Source organism: Panthera uncia, chromosome A2 (assembly GCF_023721935.1).
Source record: "Panthera uncia isolate 11264 chromosome A2, Puncia_PCG_1.0, whole genome shotgun sequence".
Classification (NCBI taxonomy): domain Eukaryota; kingdom Metazoa; phylum Chordata; class Mammalia; order Carnivora; family Felidae; genus Panthera; species Panthera uncia.
Genome location: NC_064816.1, coordinates 38,353,916 through 38,379,499, shown reverse-complemented (window position 1 = coordinate 38,379,499; position 25,584 = coordinate 38,353,916). Strand labels below are relative to the sequence as shown.

Here is a 25,584-nt window from a genome sequence, read left to right as displayed (position 1 = left end):
TTTAAAGGCACTGTATTAATATGTATTGTTGATTCATTAGCAGTGAACCTCATGGCAAAAGCTTGGGAACTCAAGCCTGGACAAAGCTTATCTAACACAACTATTTTCTTTCATAAGACACATTATAACCTTCAAGCACTTAAGAATACTAGAAAGTAATTTGACACTAAGTATGAGTGCCATTTTAAAGAGCGAAATTATCAACAAAAAGCCCAATGTGGCACTATCCAGACCATGAAAATGACATGTTTTTCACAATATGAGAGCTAAAACAAGAAGTCTGGAAATGTGTTGATTCGTAACTGAAATTTTCATCCCTCTGTGCATGTCCGTGAATGACCATAGAAGTGCTAAGGAGTGTTGACTTTGAAGTTACAGATAAAATTTAGCAAGTAGGCGAATTCACAAATATGGAATCTGCAAATAATGAGAATCTACTATACGTTATAGACTGACTAAGCATTGATATAGGGGTTAGCACACAAGAGACAGAAAAGAATATATGTGTGTTTCCTCAAAGAATTTAATATTTAAAATTTCTTAAAAAATTTTTTTAAGTTTATTTTGGGAGAGAGAAAGCAAGTGGGGGAGGGGCAGAGAGAAAGGGAGACAGAATCCCAAGCCTACTCCATACTTTCGGCATAAAGCCCAATGTCGGGTTCAAACTCAGTAACCATGAGATCATGACCTGAGCTGAGATCAACAATCAGATGCTCAATTGAGCCACCCAGGCGCCCCTTATAGTTGAAATTTCAAGAAAAGCATTGAAGTAGTCAACCTGGGCAGAATTAGGATTTGGGTGGATTTCTTGCCTCCATTTAAAAATACAGAATGGTTTTTGCATAGAACTCTCTGTAGGAGGAGTCTGTCTCCTCTGTGCCCAGGACTCTCAAAGCCCCTGAGCTGGACATTCGCTGGGTACCTTGTGTTAATCTTTCTCATAAACTTACTTCACCATGCTCTGATGGCTTGTTTCTTGCCTTCCACAGACTGAGATGATCTGATCTGCAAATCGGAGACTGTGTTTTGTCTTCACCATTATATACACCAAACCTGGCAGATAGCAGGTGCTCGATGAATATTTGTCAAAAGGCTGATCTTGGACCTGGGCACTTGAGCTGAAAAGCTGCAGCTCAGTCTGCTAGCTTCTGGTTCTAGTGCTCAACCCCTTGTGTGCAATTCTGAAACCCAGAAAATTTTGAAAGCACAAGTATCTTCAGGGCAATTGGCAGCAAAACCTGACTGACCTGAACTCACCTGACGTGAGGCTATTTATAATCTTTACTTATTCCACTTAGAGAGACTAGCTGTACATTTTGCTGCAGAAAAATATTAGTGTATTTGATTACAGGTTGTTGCTGGGGGTGTTCGGTCATAGATGGTATAGTAGTACATATCCAGGATTACCTTTTGGAAATGCAAAACAAACACATGGAAATTCCTACAGGTCCAAGGGTTTCAGATAAGGCACTCTTGACCTGTAGTAGAATTTAGAGATTTTCTGTAGAAATTTTATTGGAGGAAATTGACAATTTATTTAGAAGCAGATTATCCAGAGGCATAAATGGTTAGTCTCTGGCTGATGAGAGTAGAATTGAGTGATGTAATCTGTGGCATAACTCCTGAGGGGACAGCAGGTAATATAAAGTAAAGCCCTAGGGTTAGTCTGAAGAGTGCTAAATAGTTCTTTTTTGTGAAGAGGTAGCTTAAATAAGGAAAGGGAAGGGAAGGAGTGGATTCCTCTAGAGACTTTATCATCAGTATAAGAAATATTTACTTTGAGTGTTAATCTACACATGAGTGGAGTTTATTAGAAAAAGAACTCCCTTGGGGCACCTGGGTGGCTTAGTGGGTTAAGCAACTGACTCCGTCTCAGGTCATGATCTCATGGTTCGAGAGTTCGAGCCCCACGTCAGGCTCTATGCTGACAACTTGAAGCCTGGAGCCTGCTTCAGATTCTGTGTCTCCCTGGCTCTCTTCCCCTCCCCATCTTGTGCTCTCTCTCTCTCCAAAATAAATGAACATGAAAAAAAATTAAAAAGGGACAGCTGGGTGGCTCAGTCGGTTAAGTGTCCGACTTCAGCTCAGGTCATGATCTCACAGCTCATGAATTCAAGCCCCCCGTCGGGCTCTGTGCTGACAGCTCATAGCCTGGAACCTGCTTCGGATTCTGTGTCTCCTCCTCTCTCTTCCCCTCCCCTGCTCACACTGTCTTTGTCTCTCTCTCAAAAATAAACATTAAAAAATTAAAAAAAAAAAGAAATCTCTTGAATTAAGGAATTGATTTGAAAAGTCTGACCATAGGTGCACCTTGTTGGCTCAGCCGAGCATCCAACTTCAGCTCAAGTTATGATCTCTCAGTTTGTGGGTTCAAGCCCTGCATAAGCCTTGCTGCTGTCAGCACAGAGCCCACTTTGGATCATCTGTCCTCTTCTCTCTGCCCCTCCCCCACTTGCACACCTGTGCTCTCTCTCTTTCTCTGACAAAACTGAATATTAAAAAAAAAAGATAAGTCTGATTATAATATCCAATTCTATTATTTCACAAAGAAATGTGTTGGTGAACATCCTCATGTGGCAAAAAAATAAATGTCAGCATTGAGGCAAAAATCCCTCAGCCAAAAAAATGTGTCCTTGTTCAGTTCCCTAATCATCATCATAATAAATGAAGCATCTCAAAACTTGGTCTTGTTGTTTTCCACCCCCCCACCCCAGGTGGGAAGTTTTTTTCTTGTTGCTGTATAAATTTTAATTGGGATTGCCTATACAGAACGTAGTCTTCTAAATCTTTAATGCCCATTAAAAAAAAAACAACTATCTATTGTATGGAAGTAAGCTTTATTCTGTAATACACAAATTAGATAAAATCTCTCACTTCAAGTAAAATATTCATACAACTGGTATAAAGACTTTTGGTGGCTCATCTTTAGGTTTTCGATAGATAGGATGCAGTTTTAGAGGCTTAGAAGCAGTACTAGAAGGAAAATTAATAGAAATTATTATTTTATATTTCAGAAAGTACTAGGGTTGGTCTGTAGATCAACTGTCCAGGGGACTAGGGGGCGAATACCTTTAAAAATATCATTTGAAATGCCCCCACAGACAGGTTTTCACCGACACCAGGGGAATAACCTCCATCGCGGTGAGCTGTGTACTTTGCAAAGAACAACTTTCTGTGTCTAGTACACACATTGAAAGAGATGACTAATGGGTCTTTCTCTAGGCACATTTTGAGATTCTCTTTGTATTTGGTAGAACATGCCATGCCTTTTAAAAAGAAGTTTGCAGTGAGGAGTGTTGTATTAGAGGTCCTTCCCAGTTTGCCAGAGGAAACCAGAGCCAGCTCCATGATCCTGTCCCCTCAAATGGACACATTCCTCCTCTCCAACACTCCATCCCCTTTTCCAGAGCAGATTGTCCAAAGCCTGTGACTTCTTTTCCAAGACTCGTGCTTCTTATTGTGATGGTTGTTTTAAGCTAATTTTTGTCGAAGTGCGCACAGATGATAAGTAGACTAAGAATGAATTCTGGTGTGGTGTAGTGCCACCCAAATCAGGAATTGTGCCTGAGAGGTTTCCCAGAAGCCCCTTAGTGCACTGTCATTCCCCAGCCCCCACCCTGTAACCACTGTCCTGACTTCTCTCACCATCTCTTGGTTTTGCCCATTTTCGAACATTGTACAAGTGAAATAATACAATCCGTACTCTTGTGTGTGTGTGGCTTCGTTCCTTCAGCGTTATTTTTGTGAATGGTCCAATCCAACACCAATCTTAAAGGTCTCTTTGGGGCACTTAAAAAAAGAAAATCTGGCACAACGAGAGCGTTAAATCTGAAGAAGGTGCACAGCCAGTAACGTAGTAACGTAGCTGTGTGGGGAGTGCGAAATAGGGAGACCAGGGAGTCCCAAGTGCTGACTAGATTATAGGTGGCATATTTTCTGAGCACTCTCCTCTTCGCCTCTGCTGACCAGTTCTAAGACGTGCCAGCAGGACCCCTTCCCTTCCAGGGTGGTCTTCCGGGTGCAACAAGGAACAGACGTGGTGGATCTCCATTTAGGAGGGGGCCGAATGCTGCAGCTCTAGGTCCGGCTTCCCCACAGAGGGAGACAGGTCAACTAGCTGCCCTTGTTATACCAGTGAACTGTACGGATGGGCACGGCACGGAGTGATTTGTGTAAGAGCAGAGGAAGGTATGGCGGGCCGGCCCCGGAGGTGGCCACTTAGCACTGTCACTGCCCCTTGTGAGGAGCTGTCTGTCCCAGAACTGTGTCCTGTCATGTCGTTCCTGTTTTCTCACTAGGAAAGCAAAGGTTCCAAACTTCCCTTAGAGAGCGTATTAACCGTGGTTCACAGTGAGTGGCGAGAGGCAAAGCTTATGTGATACGTCAGACAATTAGTAATTCTGGAAAAGCCAAACCAGCGAGCAGTGTACCACTGTCATTCGTTTCGTAGGAGAGGATTGTCATTAAGAAACCATAGAATGTCTCAGGATTACGTGCTTCGTGCCATTGCGATGTGTGTTTCAGAAGACGTTCCACTGTGTATCATACCAATGAGTGGATAAATATTTCAAATTTTCAAAGTTTTTGACGCTTGTCCCAATCTGGAGAGCTGCACGCTTCAGCCTGTGCATGTGGTAAACACACCAGCACGTAAGTATTTTCCCGTCTTAGTATTGTGAAAGCAACATAGCGCACTAACTATATTTTGTAACCAAGGAAAATGTTAGCATTTAGAGCAAGCGCTCAAAGAAATAAACACATTAAATCACTTAACCCTCTTTTTCAGAGGATGCCAGGAAATTTGGAAGCAGCCATTTTCATTCTGCTTTCAAGAGGGAAGGTGGAGACAAAAAGGACATATTTGAAAAATTCAGCCAGAACTTCCACTTGTGTAGACCTCAAAACTGCCCTGTTCCACCAAGTTCCTAATAGGAGGTCTGCGTATGAGAAGTTGGAGGGCAAAGGGCAGGGTATACCGGCTGGTGGTCCATGACACCACAAATGGGTGTCAGGGGAATGAGAACATTGGCCCCTCACCTTCAGGATGGCAAGTAGGGTGCAGGCCCAGTACCATGCCAGGCAAAAACCACTTTCTTTGTGTTCCAGGACATAAAATAGGTCTGGAAGCACTGCTTTTGTAAGACTGAGGTGGTATTTTAGCTGATACTGAATGAGTAAGACCCAGCATGGGAAGACTTAGGGGAAGAATGTTCCAGGGGGGTGTGACAAGGGCAGGGGCCTTGAGGCACAATGCAGCATTAGTGTGTCCTCAGGATAGAGAGAGGGTGGTGAATGGAGCACAGTGACTTGGACACACGTATGGCAGGTGACCTCGTTGAGAGGCAGGCAGGCAGCACCCAGGGGCCAGATCCCTGGGACTTTGTCCTCAGTGGGGAGTTTGGATATTATCCTATTTTGGGGAAGCTGTTGCAGGTTTTTACACAGGGAAACATCATGATGATAGCACAGAACTGTAGAACCAAGGTGTTGAGATTCAGACGGGAATCGAAACAGACCATTCTCTGTTCATCCATTCTCTGCATTTTATGAGTGAAGACAACTTTTCTGTGCCCTGCTGCTGTTGATATTTTTGGTGGTGCCACTCTGTCATCTGTCAAACCAGGAACTTGTATGAGCTTCTTTCTAATTTGTGTTCAGCTCTAAAAATCTTGATCTTTATATACCCCTCTTTGTTAGTTCCCGAGGACCAGTGTAACAGATGACCACGGACTGCATGACTTACAACAACAGAAAGTTAGTCTCTGAAAGTTCTGAAGGCCAGAAGTCCCAACACCAAGGTGTCCTCCACAGGGCTGGTTCCTTCTGAAGGGTTGAGGGGAAAATCTGTTCCATGCCTCTTTCTTCCTTCTGGTGGTAGTGAACAAGCCTTGACATACCCTGACTTGTACATACGTCGCTCCAGTCTCTGTCACTGTTGTCACATGGCCTTCTCTGCATCTCTTTATCTTCACATGGTATTATCAGGGCAGCAATCCCTTTGGAGTCATTGGGTTGAGGGCCTGCCCGAACCCAGTGTGACACCCTCTTGACTTGATTATATCTGGAAAGATCCTGTTTCCAACTGAGGTCATATTGACAGGTTCTGGGGGTTTAGGACTTCAACATACCTTTGTGGGGGACACATTTCCACCTATAACACCTTTCTTCTGACACCACCTTCATAGTAATGCCTTCTCCATCTTTTTGATTGACCTCCACTTGGTTTGATGGAATCCAAGCAGCCATTTCATCTGAACATTTAAGAAGAGGTCAAAATACTGTGCCTCTGTTATTAAACAGCACCATCTGCCCTTTTCGCATAGATGAAATGTAGAAATATTGTCAAAATGGTTCAAGTCTGAAATACCCAAAATGTCGTGCTTCGTGGAATCATTTTGAGAAGAAAATGTATCTGTCTCAGGCTGGAACCCATAATCCTCATTTCCCCATATCCTTTTCTGTCCAACAAAAGTGGGTTTTTTGTTGTTGTTGTTGTTTGTTTTGTTTTTGTGTATTTTTTACTTAACCAGCTATTTTATTTCACTCAAATGACTAATTTTTTTTCTTTGCCTTCTACCAGAAATTATTTAAAGCATTTGTGTGTGTGTGTAAAACAACATGGCATTAATTAAAGGTAAGAAAACAAAAGGAACAGAATGAAAAGGAAGGCAGGAGGAGCTCTGGGTACATTCCATTACACCAGGCGGGTCACAGATTTGACTTCCCTAACAGCCAGCAGGGAAAGGGAGCCCTCTGAGTTTGACAGTTCCAAGAGTTTCATGGGGCCGGTTTTGAAATTGACCCTGAACACCCAGTTTTGGAGGATTACAGTGGAGCACATTTCAGCAAAAGCTTTTCTGCTGAGATGTGGGGGAGTAGAGGGAAATGTGGCAAATTTATGGGACTCACATTTCTATCTCTGCTAATCTGATTCGGTCTGACATAAATAAATGCAAAATAGTTTCAAGGAGGAGTTGAGTCCACTTCTTTTGAACAGTTCTTTATGAACTTTGTATCTTTCTTAATCTGTTTATCACCTTCACCCTTCCACTTCTTAGATGGATATCAGTGATGAGGCGAATGATAGCCTTTCTAGATCTCTGGATTTGGATAAACCTTCATCCTTCATTTACCTACCTGAGGCATAGTCTTCAGTATGTGGGATTACTATAGCAATTTATTTATTTATTTTTTTACCTCAAGTCTAAAAATTGTGTGTGTGTGTGTGTGTGTGTGTGTGTGTGCAGCTGCGTATATATGTCATGCAGGGGGTCCTTATTTCTGAATATTCATTATTTGAGTTTCTGACTTCCAGAGTTAAAGAGAAGTGCTGATAGTCAAAACACAGAAATATTCCCTAAGGACCAAATCACTTAATAAATTTAGTCCCACTGTAGCATATCATTTCCTTTCTAGCTTCCTCCCCACCCATCCAGCCAGGCTTTTTGTCATTTGACCTCTTGCTGATTGTTGGTAGTGTTTGGTACAAATAAATTGCGCATTGTGTGAAAGATCAAGGACTTCACAAAGGCAGCGAAAGTGATTAAAGGAGCTGTGCTCGAGCCACACAACCACGGACACTGATGCTTTGAAGTGTGGGATTAGTAAGTGCAGGAGGGGGCCCCTGGGTGGCTCAGTCAGGTAAGTGTCCCAACTCCAGTTCAGGTCATGATCTCGCGGTTCATGACTTCGAGCCGCGCATTGGGCTCTGTGCTGACAGCTCAGAGCCTGGAGCCTGCTTCAGATTCTGTGTCTCCCTCTCTCTCTGCCCCTCCACCACTTTGCTCTGTCTCTCTGTCAAAAATAAGTAAACATTAAAAAATATTAATAGTTACTTGCAGAAGAAAACTCTACAATAATAATGGCATTAGTGACAAATATTTAAATACCAAAGGAATCATTTGAGTGTCACATGATTGAAAGACCCTTGAGAAAATGGATGATGCTTTGATGGTTATCTGTTCTCTGATTCGCCCTAGAAGACTGACCTAAAGTGATGAATATCATACAGTGCCATAATATAATTTTGTTAGAACAGATGTAAATACAGTTAATATCTGGTTCATTCTTTGTTCATTTAGAGAAATGGTACATAGTCATAGTTTTAACCTACATATTAAATGATTAAACATTTTATGAACTTGTTTGTGTAGTTTGAAGGTGAAATCTTAACTTTTTAAAAATTACTATTTACTATTAAATTTTGGCTTTTTGTGTTGCTTTACCTTGAGTGACCTTTTTTGGTTTTAATTTATCTTCCATTAATAAGCATCTCCACTGTCTGTTTCAGCTCTAAGGAGTACAGTATGTTGGAGAGTGTCCCCTCAGAATTCCCAGAACCTGAGAATGTGACTTTATCTGGAAATTGGGTTGCTGCATATGTAATTGATTGTTAAGATGAGGTCATGCTGGAGTAGGGTGGTCCCTTAAGCCAATATGGCTGATATCCTTGTAAGGAGAGGAGAAGAGCCAGAGACACTGTCATAGGGAAGACAGCTTGTGAAGAAACAGACACACGCAGAGAGTGCTGTGTGATGACAGAGACCGAATTTGGAATGATGGGTCTATAGGCCAACGAACACCCAGGATTACCAGCAACATGAGAAGTGAAGAGCGAGGCATGGGACCGGTTCTCCCTCAGCCTCAGAAGGGACCAGCTCTGTCAACATCTAGATTGAGGACTTGTAGCCTCTAGAACTGTAAAAGAAGGAATCTCTGTTGTTTTAGCCACCAGTTTGTGGTAGTTTTGTATGGCAGCGCTAGGAAGCCAGTGCAGGGAGTTTTCAGGAAATTATTTGGTGGCATTATTATGGCATTATTATAATTCAGGAAATTATTCGGGTGCGTATGTTAATATGCATAGCCCAAGCCCACAGTGGTGGTACGTGAAGTCAGAAATAGGGTGAAAACTGATTTCACTGGCCCAAACTCAATATGGGTTAAGTAACTTGTAGTATTTTCTGTATTAAATTAGTAGCTTCTTATTTAAAGAGATCATTTCTGTTAATGATGGAGCTGGAGGCGGTTTTCAGTAGTATGGTATGATGGCACATAATTGTGTGATCATCTGTGCATCAATGTGTGTGTGTTTTTCAAGTCAAGACAAAAGACTGTCATTAGCAACTTCTACTTAAAGCTAATGTACTATCTTTTTTATCAGGCTACATCACTGTGTTTCGGGCAGGGGATTTTGAAGTTTGGAACTGGTACTTTTCAATAGGGAGGAGCTATGATCCTATGCCATCATTATCAGTGTACCCTTTAAAAAGATAGTTGATGTACTATTTGTTCCCATACAGAGCCTGGTGTGTATGTGTCCTTTGAAATTAAAAGGCCAAGTCATTGTGTCCTGTCACCCCGTATGAAATGTTTGTTGCATTGCCTCACCGGCGTCCTGTCTTACGTTATCAGTTGCTGGCTCTAGTGTCAGTATGTCACGCCTGACAGGTTAGTGGCTTTTGGCAGAGGAAATGAAACCTAGTCAGTTACTATGAGATTTATAGTAGATCAGCTATTGCAGGAAGTGGTGAAAAGCTGATTGATAGTTGGAAACAAAACTCTACAACAAGAAACAGGATGTATGCTTTCTATTTATACATCATTTTCCCTTCACTTTAGAGCCCTTTTTGGACTTTGTTTTGGCTATTTCATAAGGCCTTGGATCCCTCCCCCCCTTCTTTTAACTCATTCACCAAAATATAAAATAATTGAGGAAGTTGTCTATTAGCCTAGCGATGGTCAAGGAGTGTACTTCCAGCTGTTGCTATTAGTCACTGATCGTAGTTGTATTTGCTACAACTTGTCAGAGAGCATTTTTAATTAAAAAAAAAAAATCCTCCAAATAGGAGATTATTTCACATATACAAACAGAATGAAAGCTTTTTAAAAAGCTACATGGTAGGATTACATTTCCAAAAACTGTCTAAGGAAAACCTATTTTGAGTATAGTTGTGTTAAAATATGACATTACCATTATCCAGTTGTCATGGCTCTTAAATAATGAATCTCTTCATTCCTTAACAAATACATTCTTAACAAGTAGGCGCTCTTCATTTCAATATAAAATGTGTACCGTAAGTACAACTAGTAACTCAGTATATTCATTGCTTGGATCAGAATGTACCTGGTTTTTGTAAGCATTCTGGTTAACTAATAATGCCACTCGGCAAAGCTTTCTGACATGACCTAGCTGGTCTGTTTTGACTGTGACGGTGAAAAACCACTAACTACATTAAATGAGGTGCTCTCTGAAATGGAAAGCGCCGTTGCAGAGTTAGGTCCTAGAGTATAAGAGTGGCAGATTTAGAACCAACTCTAATTTTACCTGTGGTTGAAAGAACAAAAAGGCTACTCTTTCTCGGCTTAATTTTTTTTTTCTCTAAACAGATAGTTTCTTTTATTGTAAACAGTGATTGCTAAGTTATCTGCATAAAATAATTTAATAGAAACAAACCCAACTTTAATTCTTTGGACTGTTGGGTCACATTCTCCGTCAATGATGTTTTGAAATTTTTAATTCCTTTTTATTCTCGCATTCTTTAAGTGGAGAATTCAGAATGCTTCCTCTATAAACTTAAGGTTTCTCTCAGAACTTTAGTATTAATTTAGGAAAGTAACCAGCTTGAGGTAGTAAAAGTGGGATTAATAAGAAACAGAGATGGGTCAGCACTGTGAAGAAGCAAAAATGAACATAGGATTCATTTTTTACATATTTTATATAAATGGGTCACTTGAAACGAATGCAGTACTTAAAGTGAGAAACAAACTGACGGGTAAAAATTCACATCACCTGGTAAGAGGCACAAGTCCTGTTGGGGGTCATATGGCTCATCTGGGCCACTTTCCTGCCTCTTAGAGTAGATCCTTGATAGTCTCACAGTGTGTGGGGTTACACTGTGTCTGAAAAGAGCCAGGATTAGGGGTGAGGGGCTTTGAAATTCCAAATTTGTTCTGTTACACATGACACAGATAGTGGACACTAACAAAGATCCAGATGGTTTCAACCTGAGAGTTCACCATATCCTCACAAATAATTCAGATGTTTTGCTTCAATTTTAAACCTCTGTAGTTAAGGCTTAGTTAGATGTATACTTCGTTTAAGACTGCTAAGCTAAAGAGATCACTGTTTGCAGCCTTCTTTGCCTATGCCTGTCAGAACTTGCTCATTTGGAAGATGTTGAATTGAGCTCCACCTGGGGAGAAGGGAAGAATGTGGTCACAGGACGGGAGACTTTTCAGAGCCTGGATAATTTGTGGGAGGCCCGGTAGTGGAGGAGGAAGCCCACTAGAGCTCTGCAGCATGGTTTTCCAGTCTTGACTGCCCCTTTCAGCTGGGGAAACTGCAGCAGGTCTCTTAACCCTCTAGGCTTCTGTTTTGTCATCGGTAATGTGGACAAAAATGCAACTGACCCATGAAGTTGTCACTTGGAATAAGTGTCGGGATGTGTGTGGAACATTGTCTTTCATATACTGTCGATAGTATTTGTCATGGCTAATCAGAGTGTGAAATGTATGGTCACTGAAGGAAGAGCTTTGATTTTAAAATCTTTTTTTTTTAATGTCTATCCTTGAGAGAGAATGTGTGAGCGGGAAAAGCGCAGAGAGGAGGAAAGAGGATCCAAAGCCAGCCCTGCACTCTGGGGATCAAACCCATGAACTGTGAGATCATGACCTAAACTGAAATCAAGAGCCAGATACTCAACCAACTGAGCCACCCAAGTGCCCCTGTTATTTTTTTAAAAGTTGATTGATTCATTGATTGAGCGAGTGAGATAGAAGCAGAGAGAGGTAGGGAGAGAGAATCCCAAGCACGTTCCAGGCTGTCAGCATGGAGCCCAGTGCGGGGTTGAACTCATGAACCGTGAGGTCATGACCTGAGCCGAAGTTGGATGCTCACCGACTGAGCCACCCGGGCACCCCCAAATTTTATTTCTAATATTATAATTTAGTAAGAGGCATTGTCTTCTTTCCTAAGTTCCTTGCTCTTTACCTCTCACAGGTGCACATCACTACCCAGAGAGGGCCCACTTCAGTGAGAAAGATGGCCGTGAACTAGCTTCTAGGCTGACAGGGCCTTGGGGCAAAGATATTGCAAACCGGTCCACGAATTCAGACCAAATTCTTTACTACTGGCAGTCAGGGTTTCAGCATATATGGTTTGTGGATGTCATCTACAACTGTCTTGGACATGGATGTAAATTACATCGCGACCATGTGATTCCATAACTGTGCTTTTAGAGATGTCTTAAAGTGATGAGAATTCATCCAGAGTTTGTAGACCATTGGTGAATCATAAGCTGACTTCAGCTGATCCCATCCTAATTTTCTTCTTTACCCTACCCGCCGTTCTTTTTCTAAGCTCTGGGAATCCCAGCACTGAAACTCAGGGGTTTCCTCACATAAGAGGAAGTTGCCCTCAGTGATGGCTGTTGCCCTTGGCCATTCACCTAGCAGTATCTCAGCACCCACCCTGGGACACTGCAGTGGGGCTTCTGGGACCTGACTGCACTCATGGAGGGCAGCTGGGGCACAGAGCATCCCTGCACAAAGTCATTATTACACTAAATATTCTGAGATCAAAGGGTCTCAGATATACCTGGGCACTTAGGTGAAAAACACCACCTTTGTTCACTAGTTCCCATTGCCCCACCAGTCACTTCTGCTCCAGTGAAACAAAGCCCCATTTTCTTGATATTATGGGATGGACTACACTTTTACAAGTGAATTTATCTTGTGAACTCACCGTCATCCAGTTTGTCTCAAAGCCACTAAATGTTTTGTACACTCATTTCAGCTTCGGAGTTAGAGAAACGTAGAAGCCAAGGTCAGCGTGCTGATCATTTTCACTTGCTCACTGCCACCCTTTTCAGTTGTCACTTCAGATTTTCCTCTAGGGAGGAGTAAAGCCATGAGTTTTGGACACCTGCAGTATGCTTTTTTTTTGCTTCTTTCAAAACAAAGGAAAAGTACGAATACCTCTAAGTTTAATAAAAAAAAGTTTAGTATAATGTAATGTTACAAATTGAAAATTATCCTCTGAAATAACATGGCATGATTTTCTGATAAAAATATAAAGGGGGTGCCTGGGTGGCTCAGTCAGTTGCACATCGACTTGGGCTCAGGTCATGATCTCACAGTTCATGAGTTTGAGCGCCATAACTCTCCACTGTCAGCACAGAGCCTGCTTCAGATCCTCTGTCCCCCTTCTTTCTGCCCCTTCCCCGCCTATGTGTGCTTTCTAAAAAATAATTAATAAACATTAAAAAAAAGTAAAAAGCACGTCACGCTGCTCTCTATAGTATTGCTTTTTTATCTTTTGTATACTTAAAATTTTTGAATAGGTGTTATGCTTGCAGAGTTTAAAAGTAAACAGTTGCAGTGAAAAGCCTCCCTCTTATCATCATCCTCTACCTTTCCATTCCCCACCAGACCCCCCCACATAAGCTAGTGTTTTCTGCAGCTTTCCAGAGTTTATTGATAAGTATACAAGCAAACAGAAGGGTGTTTTTATTTCTTTCCCCTTGTTTAACATAAAAGGTAGCCTCCACATAACGGTATGCCGTTTGTTGTTGCTGTTACACAGTGTAACCTGGGTTAGCCCATAGAGCGCTTCGTTCCGTACGCAGCCATAGACTCTTCCTTTGCATGGATATTCCATAAGGTAGTTAACCAGTCCTGCGGTCGCGGGCACTTGGTTATTTACCATTTTGGGGTGTTGAAAACAATGTCAGTGAATACCCTGGGCCTCTGTCCTGTAGCATGTGCGTTTAATTTCCAGATGTGGTATTGCTCGGCCAAGGGTGTGTACATTTTCAAGTTGGAAAGTTATCGCCACCTTTTCCACAGGGGCCGTACCTGTTTAATTTGTCGCCAGCGGTGTGGGGAGGGGTCTTTCCCCCAAGCCTCTCTCGTCGTGTTATCACGTTTGGATGTTTGCCATTGTGATAAATGAGAAATGTATCTCACTGTGACTTTAGTTTGGGTCTCTTATTTGACTGGAGTTGAACATCTTTTCATATGTTTAAGAGGCATTTATATCTCCTTTTGTGAGAATTGTTGCTTATGTCTTTTGTCCATTTTTCTGATGAATTGTTATGTCCACTTTTAAGAACCGTGTTAGGGGAATTAGGCCTTGCTTTGTGACATGAGTTGCTAGTATTTTTCTCAATTTTGTATTAGCCTATTGACTTTGTTTATGATGTTTTGTTTTTTGGTTTTTGTCCTATAGGTTTTTTTAAATTGAATTTGTCAGTCTTTAGTGGCTTCTGGATTTTGAGTCATAGATAGAAAGGGCTTCCTCATCCTAGGGTTATAAAGGGAATCTCCTGCATTTCCTTGTAATACCTCATCGCTTCATTTTCTTTTACGTTTCTTTGATCTGTTTTGGGATTTATCTTGGTGTGTCACATGAAGTATGGACCCATCTTTATTTTCTTACTTCTTTAAGCTATATATCCTGTTTCGTTCTCAGGCCAATTAATGAATTGTCCTAATATTTCTTCTTCAAATGGCTTTCAAGGTCCAATAAGTTGGCAGCTCTTGCAGAAACCTTAAAGGAAGTGTCCCTGACAAAGGCCCAGCTGGGATTAGAACTGGAAGAACTGGAGGCCGCAGCACTTCTTGTCCAGGAGGAAGACACTGCATCAAGAGCAGGCCGTCCTGTTTCCAGGCAGCAGACACCTGCCTGCCCTCCTGAGGCAGGTGACACGGAGGAGTCAGACAGCACCACCTCATGTGAGACCGAAGGCTCGGACTCCGAACAAGGGGAGCTCTCAGGTAGTGAGTCTGAGACAGTGCATTCCTTGCAGGGTCCCTTTCTCAAGGAACGCGGCGACCTGCTAATCGATGACGGGGTGTGCAGAAACTCAGCCGTCGAGAGATGTGGTGGTAGTCCGAGAAAGCCACCCGCCTCCCCCCGGGCTCCTGGAGGCTCTGGGCCGCTGATAGAGGAGCTTGGAGAGCAACTGAACTCGAGAGTTCAAGTGTCCAGACCTGAGGACTCCGCGGCTGCAAGCCACAGCAGCGTGCAGGGCAGAGGCGACTGGCAGACACCAAGTGATTGACTCTGCGTGGTTTTCCTCACTGCTGAGAATTATGGCGGGTTTGGTTTTCTTTACGGAACGAGAATCCACTTCCACTTGGTCCTTTTTCTTAGTGTATACAACACTTTTCCACAGAGCTTATGTTGATACCTGTTGGTTTCCTTGTCACAACCTTAAAAATAACGTTTTAAAGTATTTTCACCAAAGTATAATTAATATTGAAGATGAAATAACAGTTCTGGCAGAATCTCTAGAATGTAGAGCCCATGAATATATTTTTCTTAAAGATTTTATTTTTAAGTAAGCTCTATAACCAACTTGGGGCTTGAACTCGCAACCCTGAGATCAAGTGTTGCACGCTCTACTTGCTCAGACACTGTACATTAAGTATGCATCTCCTAGGATTTAATATAAATGGAATCGTGTAATATGTACTCTTTTTTAAATTAGGCTTATTTCACTCTCTGTAATTATTTTCAGATTCATCAATGTAGCCTGTATTAAGAGGGCTTTTTTGGTTTTTGTTTTTTCCCCGTATCAGAGTAGTAGTTCATTGGATAGATTTTTCCATTCACCTACTGATGGACGTTTGGGTTGTTTCCAGCTTTCGTCTGTTCCAAATAAAGCTGTTACGAACATTTGTGTGCTAGTCTTTGTGCGGACATATGCTTGCATTTCTCTTAGGTAAATATCCAGTAGTGGGATGGCTGAGCCGTATGGTAGGTGGATGTGTAACAGTTCGAGAAACTGCCAAACTGTGTCCCAACATGGCTGTCCCAGTTCACGTTTCCACCAGTTCCAGGTCTTTCACATTCTTGTCATCACCGAGTATGATCTGGCTTTAACATTTTTACCGTTTTATTAGGTGTGAGGTGGTATCTCACTGTGCTTTTAACTTGCATTTTTTAAGGCTTCTATTGCTGTGCGTCTTTTCATATGCTTATTTGTCATCCACAAATCCTTGGTGAAATGTCTTTTCAAATCTCTTGCCTTTTTTTTTCTTTTTAAAGCTGGGTTGCTTGTTTTCTTATTTTTGAGCTTTGAGAGTTCTTTATAAATTCTGGATACAAGTCCTCATTATGAGTCATCTTTGCATGCCTTGTAATCTTCGACTGAGTGCCAAACGTTATAAATTTTACCTGGCTGAATATGTATGTATTCTTACGTTCTGTGGCTTTGTTTGGGGATGCAGTTAAGTTACTTGGAAATAGTGTGATCTTTGTGGGTCTTGCTCATGTAATTTGTTAGGCAGGTCTGGAACAGTGTTCAGCCTAGGACAAACTATTTCCTGGTACTAAGGAAAGATTTTCCCATTGCCCTGTGAATTACAAATTTTCCAGTCTAGCGGGTGGAAATAGGCCCCTGTATGCGTGCTGAGCACGGTTCCCTCTAATACTTTCAGATGCTGCCTTCCCACGATTCCACACTCTTAGCAGTAGGTACTCGCATGAATATCAGAGGGGCCCCTCTCCAGGTATCTGGGCTTCTCTGTGGCTCTCTCCTCTCTGGTACTCTGTCCTGCAAACGCTGGCTGCCTCAGTGTCCCCTCACCCTCAGCTCTGTCTCCTGAACTCCAGGGTCCCCTGGGGACTGCCTACATTGTCCCTCCCTGTGCAGCCTGGACAGTGTCTCAGGTCAGGTGATGATGCGGCTCACTGTATTCGTTTCCTGTCCCTCAGGATCACAGGCTTTCATTGCCTGCCGTCCAGTGTCTTGAAAACCATGGTTACGTGTATTGTCCTGTTTTTCTTTTTTGGTTATGTTGGGTGGGAGAGTAAATCTGGTCTTTATTACTCCATCTTGATTGGAAGCGTAAGTCTCCATTCATATTTTAAATGTGAATTTTCCCACTTGAGGGTAAGCTCCCAGGGAGCAGGTTCTCTGCCGTGTCTGGTTACCACTGAATCATCAGTGCCCGTATTCTCAGCGCTCCATAAATATTGGCTGGATGAATGAATAAATGAAATAAACCAATTTGCTCTAGGGAGGAAATGAAATGAAATCTGATATGTATTAATCTCAGCATTTTTATTTCAAGAAAGGGTATGCTCCCTTTTACTCTGGGTTTATATAGGTTGTGAGTATTTGTATTTCCAATATAAATTTCAGTTTGTATTAACAGGATAGTTGGGGTGACTTTGCCATTCGACACGCATGTTAACTCCTGAACACTATAACAGCTTTGTCAGAATGTGTTCAAGACTTTTTTCAGGCTCCCTGGAGAGCTTCAAAATGCCTATGACCATTGAAAACGCATTTCTTCTCAGTGGCACATTACCTGAAGCCAGTTTGAAGATGCATTATCTGTTACTCCCCTCATTTACTTCTACTAATGTCAAGTTGAGCAGATCCACTCTTGTCAAAAAGTTTAAAGCCATGGAAGTTCTTCCTTCTATCAACTCTGCCCTTAACTTAGGAATCTGCACAGGATCTACTTCTGTGTGAGACTCGCCATGGTTGGAAAAGCCTGTTACACCCCCCAAAAGAATGAGCAAACATGATCCATCCTAGAAATCCTCAGAACAGAGGAGCTCATTAAACAACTCTCATGAGTATCAAAGACCACATGAGTGGGTGCCTTAATTGTCGACTCCAAATCTGTAGTTTCTTTCACCTGCCCTCTCTTTGTTCACAGAGGGTTAAAGCTTTGTTATATCACATTACCCTGTCTTTGTTTAAGATGAGTTAAGAACACTACACCATGTCTGTAACCCAAAACAAGTCCAAAGGTGCTGCCTCTTATTTCATTTTTTTAAACTAGACAACCTGCCAAGCAACTCTAGGGATCTCCTGTAACCGTAGGAGTTTCCCAAGAACCCTGGGTGATGGGAGAAAAAAATATGTTGGGGAAAGAACAGAAGGGGACCTCAGTGACAGTCACGGGCCAGCAGAAGAACTAAGGCTTTGGGGTTGATGAGACAAGGAAGTGAGTTCCAGAGCTAGAGCTCAGGTGTTGACCAGCCCTCAAGGGGGTACCCCAACCTCTGAACCTCCTTTTTCCTTTTGAAAATGGGGATACAATTTTTTTCTTGCTTATCGTAAAGGGTGATGAGACTGTATGTTCAAAACACTTTTATGAACTGGAAAGTATCAAACCAACATCAGGGTTGGTTATTATTCTCGGACTTCCCAGAGCTGAACAGGGCTCTCTGTTCAGCTACCTGACAACAGGTCACTGGGGGAGCCGGCACTGTGAAAATGAGTCAGCCCTGCTAATCGCTTCAGAGGCATGCCAGTGGTAAAAGTCTACACAGTTCAGCAGATTAGATAGAAATATTAATTATGTCAATGAATCACGGCACTGCCTCATCTTCTGGGTTCGCATTATCATTGACCTATTTTTCTATGTTCTGTCTCTCCTCTGCCATTATCCTTGAAGAATAATCCGAGGCCTTGCTGTGAGCATGATGGGTTTTAGGTGCCAGTAACTATGCTGATATCATCTTTCACTGGCACAGGATTAATTTACAAATGAGACAGGGCTGCTCCCTACCACTTTCTGAGTTAGCTGAACAGCTGCGGGGCGGTTTTCACACCTGCTAGTGGAAAATCCACTTTGGTTGTATGGATCAAATTCTATTACGAAGAACTGGGGGAAGGAGAGAGAGGGTTAAGTTTTCTTTGTTGTGAGACTTCATAAAAAACTTTTTATATCAGAGGGGCTCCTAGATATCTATTTTTTTATTGAAATTTTTGTAATGTTTAATTTTTGAGAGAGAGACACAGAGCATGAGTGATGGAGGGGCAAAGAGAGAGGGAGACACTAAATCTGAACCAGGCTCCAGGCTCTGAGCTGTCAGCACAGACCCTGATGCGGGGCTCGAACCCACAAATCGCGAGATCGTGACCTGAGCTGAAGTGGGAAGCTTAACCGACTGAGCTACCCAGGCGCCCCCTGGATATGTATTTTAATACAAAGATTTTTATTATTTTACATCTTGTAACTAAAAATTGACCCATGTAGTCAATGGTGACAAAAAAAAAAAAAATAGGAGTTAAAGACCATAGAGGGATAAAACCTTACTCAGATGTATACTGAATCTTCATAATGTATATAAAATATTTGAAGATGCAAAAGTCCCCTCGTATAGACTGATCCGTCATGAAATGACATTGCATGTCAGGTACATTGAAGTTAAACTTCATAAACAAATCTCTGTATCTGTTTGGTCAGGCATCTCCATTAAAGTGAATCAAACTCTACAAATGTTTCCTTAACATCATTCCATCTAAATCCCCGACGGAGTTTTTGTTTGTGATCTGTTCCCTTTCCCGGCCGTTTTCTGAGCGTGTTATATATAGTTTCAATCCATACCAAATGAAGGAAGCATTGATTAGACTTGATTTAAGGCAGCAAGTGATAAATGCAGCTGGAAATTGATTCATGCCTCTCAAGTGACTGGGGCACAGCCATCCACAGTTGACACAACTCTTGTGTCAAGGCTGGAGAAAACAAACAGGGAAACACATGTCAGACAGATAAATGACTTCGCTGTTTTGAGCTCTCCGTGGAGGCCATTTGTTTCCTAGATAAGGAAGACTGCTCTCCCAAGTCATGAAAAGATAAGCTAGAGGAAAAGGATGAATGTGGAGCTGGATGCCTAAGCCCTTGGGGAAAAACGAACAGAAAGGATTCACCTCTGGGAAGTCTTGCCACAAGGCTGTACTCGGTGGTACTCTGCTTTTCTCCAGGGGCGCTGCAGGCAGCGATTTTACTGTGCAAGCCTCCTCTGTCCAGCTAGGCCCGCGTGCTGGAGGCTATGTCTCCGGGATTTTAAGGGATGGCAGTGGTATGCCCTTGTCTTGTAAGTTCTTTCCAGGGAGACCTTTCCCACCTTCTCTCCTTGCGCTGAGCATTCAGGGGAAGAAGCAGCAGGAATGGCCGAGTGACTTGAGAGCCCAGCTCACGGGCCTCCAGCCTGAAGTTCCAGCAGTTTGACAACGGGCCCAGGACCCCTCTGAACACAGTAGCCCTCTTGCAACCGAGGGCCTCGCATCGAGCTTCTTCCACAGTATGTAGTAAATATTTACTGTATTTATGCTTTGTGTTTTCCCACCTTGACATGTTTGCTCATGCATCGCTTTCTCTTCTCCCTGTCAGTTTGCATAGCTTGACATCTCATAGCCTTCAAGGCCCCATTCAAATGCCGCCGCCTCCAGGAGGTCACCCTTCATTCTTCTTGGCTGGAAATTATTTCCCTCTTCTGAACTGCCACTCAATCAGGGCCAGGTCCTGCCAGGAGAGCCTTGAATCCAGGGAAAGCTAAAGGGATCAGCTTGGGGAAGTGGGATTCCTGCGAGGCTGTGCCCCAGGGCAGTGGGTTCCAGGTTCTTATATTCAGACTTCTATAAAATTAAAATTAGGAAAAACAAACCACGGTAGCATGTAGAGGGCTGCTGATGTAGAGCTGCCAACATTTTATTTTGCATATTCATTTGGCCCATGAACAACACAGAGGTCAGGTGTGTTGACCCCTCATGCAGCTGAAAATCCACATAGAACTTTTGACTCCCCCAGACTTAACTATTAGCCTACTGTTGTTCACCAGAAGCCTTACCAATAACGTAGTTAGCTAACACATATTTTCTGTTACATGTATTATCTAATGTATTCTTACGATAAAGTAAGCTAGAGAAAATGTTAAGAAAGTCATAAGGAAGAGAAAATGGATTTATGGTACTGTATTAAGTGAAAAAAATCTGTGTGTATGAGTGGAACTCTGCCTTTCAAACCCGTGTTGTTCATGGATCAACCATACAGTATGCTAGCCCAGCCAGTGCTCCGCTGAAATCATCCTTTCGTGAAAGCAGGTTACCATCAAAAAAGTAAAAGGACATTCCAAAATAAAAGTCTGTCCTCTCAATTGAACATATTTAGCTTCAAGAAAAACTTCTCCCTGAGAACCAGAGTTACTGCTTTGGTGTCTCTATTTCCAGTGTTTTTTCTTACTGTGTATACTTATACAAATATATACTCACATTAAAAAAGAATTAGAATCATGCACTATATAAATTTTATATCTTTTTTTTTTTAAAAAAACTTTTTAAATGTTTATTTCTGAGAGAGAGAGAGCAGGGGAGGGGCAGAGAGAAAGGGAGACAAAGAGTCCAAAGCAGGCTCCAGGCTCTGTGCCGTCAACACAGAGCCCGATGCGGGGCTCGAACTCACGGACCGCGAGATCATGACCTGAGCCAAAGTCCGACGCTTAACTGACTGAGTCACCCAGGTGCCCCAGTATCCCTTCTTTTCTCTTAACATCAGGTCGTGAGTATTTCCCCAGGTCACTGAACAGCCTCCCCAAATAGGACTTTTCATAGCTGCATCAATAGGTCTTACTGCAATGGAAGAAATTCCTCTCCAGTGTAAATAGAATTAATCAGAATTTTCCTGTGGTGCAGTGTATTTGCCAAGCATGGATGTCTAGCTGACGTAGGTTGCCTCCTCAGCAGCTCTTCCTCAGCTGTGGTACAGCAGCAGCCTAGTGTACTTTAAAGACAGTACACCTTTGGGGCACCTGGGTGGCTCAGTGGGTTAAAGTGTCTGACTTCAGCTCAGGTCATGATCTCAAGATCCCTGAGTTCGAGCCCCGCGTCCAGCTCTGTGCTGACAGCTCAGAGCCTGGAGCCTGCTTCGGATTCTGTGTCTCCCTCTCTCTGCCCCTCCCCCACTCGTGCTCTTACTCTGTCTCTCAAAAATAAATAAATGTTAAAAATAAAATTAAAGACAGTACACCTTTGAATTAGAGAGGAGACTAGACTTTACTAACCGCTGTCACACGTTGAGTCACTGCCTTGTGCCAAAGTCTGTGTGAGGCTTCTCTTGTTTTAAGCATGTCAAGCAGGACCTGTCTACACTTTAGTTCTGTACCCACAGACCCACCACTGGAGGAGGCTCTGCTCTTAGCTGACTGGATTGAAGTTGAACTTGACCCAAGGACAGGCCGGGCCTTCTGTGGACCTGGAAAACTTGACTGAAGTGACTTTGGCAGCACACTTGAACCATCAGAAATTTTTAAGAAATACTGATACCCAACCTCCACTGTATACAGAATCTCTTTGTTGTGTAATGAGGCAAGAGCCGGGACAATCAGATTTGTGTTCTCAGAGATTTGCAGGGGGAAGTGCAGAGCAGATCAGGCCATTGGCAGTAATTGCTGAGGGTGAGAGATTCATTGAGTCACGAAGTGGGTCTGGAGTCAGTCCTGCATACTCCAGAAGGAGAAGTATGAATTAGAAGAATGTGTGTAGTGGAGAAAATACCAAGGAGAGGGTTATGGTCATGGCAAAGAGAGTGGCTGGGCACCCAAGGCTGCAGACACGTGCGGTTAAGTCACATTACTCTCTAACATGAAGATTCAAACATTTTTGCCCTGAAGTCCCAGAGCAGCCTAGAATCCCTGTGCCACCCTTTTCTTGTCTCAGTTCCATTAGACTTGACCCTGTGACTGTTCATACTTTTGGAGTTCGGATGGCATCCATTTCCCATATTGCTGATCGGATTGGAATCCTTTCTTATAAAACAGGAAAATTGACCAAACTGCTTCCAACAATAATGAGCGTTTATTAGTTCATGAAAGAAGTCCAGCAACAGAATGGATTTCAGGAGACACTTAACCCAGCTGCCCAACCATGTGACCAGAGCCCTGTTTCTTGGAGTTTTCTCTGCTCTCCCATCCTCAAATGGTTGATTTCATCCCAATTTAGATATGTCTCATGTCCCAAGGTGGCTGCCAGGATTCCCTAGAGCTACCTACTTCTTGTTAACGTCCACGAGAAAAGTGATTAGCTGTGTTCCAGCATCCCCAGCAATTGTCCTCGTTTTCAGTCTAATTAGATCGGTTTAGGTAAATTCAGAATCATTCACAGTTGGCCAATGAAGTGGAATGTGCTGGGTGGTTTTGTCTCAGTCATGTGGCCACCCATGGTGCTGGGGTTAGCCATGGCCGTGCACTACTGAGCTCGCTCTACAAGGTGAGAGAGCTCATCCTGAAGAGGATGCAGCGTTCACTTGGAGGCTGCACTCTCCCCAGACTGCTCCTAGCCACCGACAGCCACAGCCAGGTGCTAGAACTGGGCCATTCCTGCCTCATGTGGGACCCTTCCCACAGGCTCTTTGCTCTAGGCTCTCTGCTGTCCTTCCAGACTTTCTGAGGTTGCATAGCTGGTGGTGTGGAGTCTCCCTCCCTCCACAAATGCCAGTCCTCGCTGCCCTGGGCCTTCCTCTTCTACTCCTTTCCTCTCCTCGTCCTTCAGTGAGTTTGCACTTGTAATCCTTTCTTGGCTTCCCATTCCCAGAAGACCCACCTGACACACCCTGATTATTCAAACTACCCTGAACGAGTTTCTGATTTTCACAAAGGAGATCAGCTCAAACATACTTTACCCCACAAGTGCCTGAGAGGTGGAGGTTATTCCCACAAAACAAGAAGAGGAGACCAAGGCCCAGTAACTTGCCAGTCACCCATGTAGCCAAAAGGCAGCCCAGGGTGCAAACCCCATCTTCCCCTTGGAGGCCCGGCTCTTCCCCTCATTAGGTGCAGCCCTTTGTAGAGCCTGGTGAAGTGGCCTGAGTTCATCTGGCTCCCCTGGGGCTGGGCGGGTGAATTCCAGCGCTTGTCTTCTCTAGTGGGCTTTTTTCGAAGCATTCACCCCAGGGGGCGGGGTGGGGGGGGGAGTCAGGGACTAGGGCTGTGCTGCGGGTGGATGAGCTGAAACCGTCGTTGTCTCTCCTACCGCGCCAGCGGCGGGACCCACTGCCACCGTGTCGTGCTTGGACACTTGACAGGTGACACGTCCACAAGAGTCGACTGGACGTCCACAGGAGTGGCATCCTTTGCACAGAAATCAGCCCGGCGCGGTGTTTAACAAGGAAGAGCAAAGGCACACGCCGCTCGAGCGGGCCGGCAGAGCCACGGCGCGGCGGCAGCAGGCGGCCCCCCCACCCGGAGGCGATCGCGGTGCCCCTGCTCCCTCGGGGCCGGGCGTGGGTGGGAGCGCCGGGCGTTTCGGCGCGCCGCAGATCAATGAGGATGCCTGTTCTCCCTTATGCGAGCCCACCCCCTCTAATCCGCCGCATTGTCCACTGACGTGTCTAATTATGTGTCTTACAACCACAGAACTCCCCCCAGAGTAGCGGGGCCCTTCTGGCGGAATGAGGAGCATGATTGCTCCATCTGTTCCTCGGGCGCCGGCCGGAGGCGGCGGCGCGCGCTGGAGCTGACTGCGCGTGCGCACGAGCGGGCCGGGGGGAGGGTGGGGTGGGATGGCCGCCGAGCGCAGGTGCCTGGAGAAAGGGGATCCCAGTGGCAGGTGTGGATGCCAAGCTCGCCGCGGCGGAGTCTCTGTTTAATTACTGTCGAGTGAGGGGGCTGTTTTATTTAAGATTTATAGGAGGCAGGTTCAGATGGAGTTCTGAGCCGAGCTCGAGAAGGTAGCAGCCTGGAAGCTGCTGGGGAGAAGAGACACCTGCGTCTTTCATTGAGCATGGCACACTCAGAATTTCCTGATATGTAAAAAGAATCACTTGGAATTTGGGGAGGCTCTAAGGGAGAGGTCAGCACCACCCCGTTCTCCCCCTTTTCCCAAGCTGACTAAACTGTTGTTGTTTGTGATGTCCAAATCACAGGCGTATCATTCCGCTCCCAGTAACACTGTGCGTGCGGAGATCTGGCCCGAAGGGACCATGAAAGTATCACCTGGAGAGGATTACACAGAGAAGACCAAAAATGGGCCAAATATCAGCTTCCACGTGCCTAGCCCTTTACAGTTGGCAAAAGTGCTTCTGCCTTGCCTCACTTTCAACAGGGACAGGCAGGAGTGGCCCCATTTTGAAGGGAGGAACCCACTCTTGGGTACACTCAGACTTTTGCAGGGTGAGGACACAGGGCAGTGAGATTCCAGGAGTCAGGAAAGATCTCTGAAGAAAGGATAAACAGGAGTTGGTCAAGTAGAGGGTGGTTGGGGAGGGGAGAGTGTATCCCAGGTGGAAGGATGTGATGAATGAAGGAACCAGATTGCTTGGGATGACTGGGATGGAGAGGAGTGTTAACCCAAATAGAATATTGGAAAGTAGCTCAAAGAAAGCCACATAAAGCTGTGGCCCCAGACTCAGGTGTGGATCATATAAAGAAAGGGCGGGGAAGACAACCCAGTACCAGTACCACAGTAACCAAAAAGCAATTGAGTATTCACTGGAGTCCTTTGTGAATTTCATCGCAAAGCACAGCAAATATTGTCAAATCTTCTGTTCTCTCTTGCATAACCTCACTCTCTTGCTCTCTGTCACTGTTTTATTGTAGTCACTGCCCCGAAAGAGTCCTCTTTCTCCCTCCAGACTTCCTCAGTCTCTCTCTCAGACTCTACCTACCATCACTGGTTTCCTTCCTCCCCCCCTCCTTCTCTCTGTGGCTCTGATTTGGATCCTACAGTATCTGTCTTCCCTCCTGCCACTTTAGATGGCTTAGGGCAGGAATGGACCAACTGGCACTCTAAGGTCAAGTCCATCCTGCCACCTGTTTCTGTGCAGCTTTGCAAATGGACTATA

At 43.9% G+C, this 25,584-nt stretch overlaps 2 protein-coding genes across 3 annotated transcripts in view; one reads left to right on the top strand and one right to left on the bottom strand.

The window, feature by feature from the left end:
* The window catches only part of SHQ1 (SHQ1, H/ACA ribonucleoprotein assembly factor), a 110,898-nt gene extending 85,669 nt beyond the window's left edge, over window positions 1–25,229 (top strand). The window contains exons 11-12 of one of the 2 annotated variants that reach the window (XM_049640883.1): window positions 14,519–20,053; window positions 23,783–25,229. In XM_049640883.1, the coding sequence (XP_049496840.1) occupies window positions 14,519–15,062 (544 nt within the window). In that variant the 3' untranslated portion in view covers window positions 15,063–20,053; window positions 23,783–25,229. Of the gene's footprint in view, window positions 1–14,518; window positions 20,054–21,915; window positions 22,929–23,782 lie in introns of those variants that run through there. The other variant, XM_049640884.1, reaches the window with a different exon arrangement.
* PPP4R2 (protein phosphatase 4 regulatory subunit 2) overlaps window positions 1–25,584 on the bottom strand; it is a 411,406-nt gene that overhangs the window by 282,165 nt on the left and 103,657 nt on the right. The gene's annotated exons all lie outside the window — the stretch shown is intronic.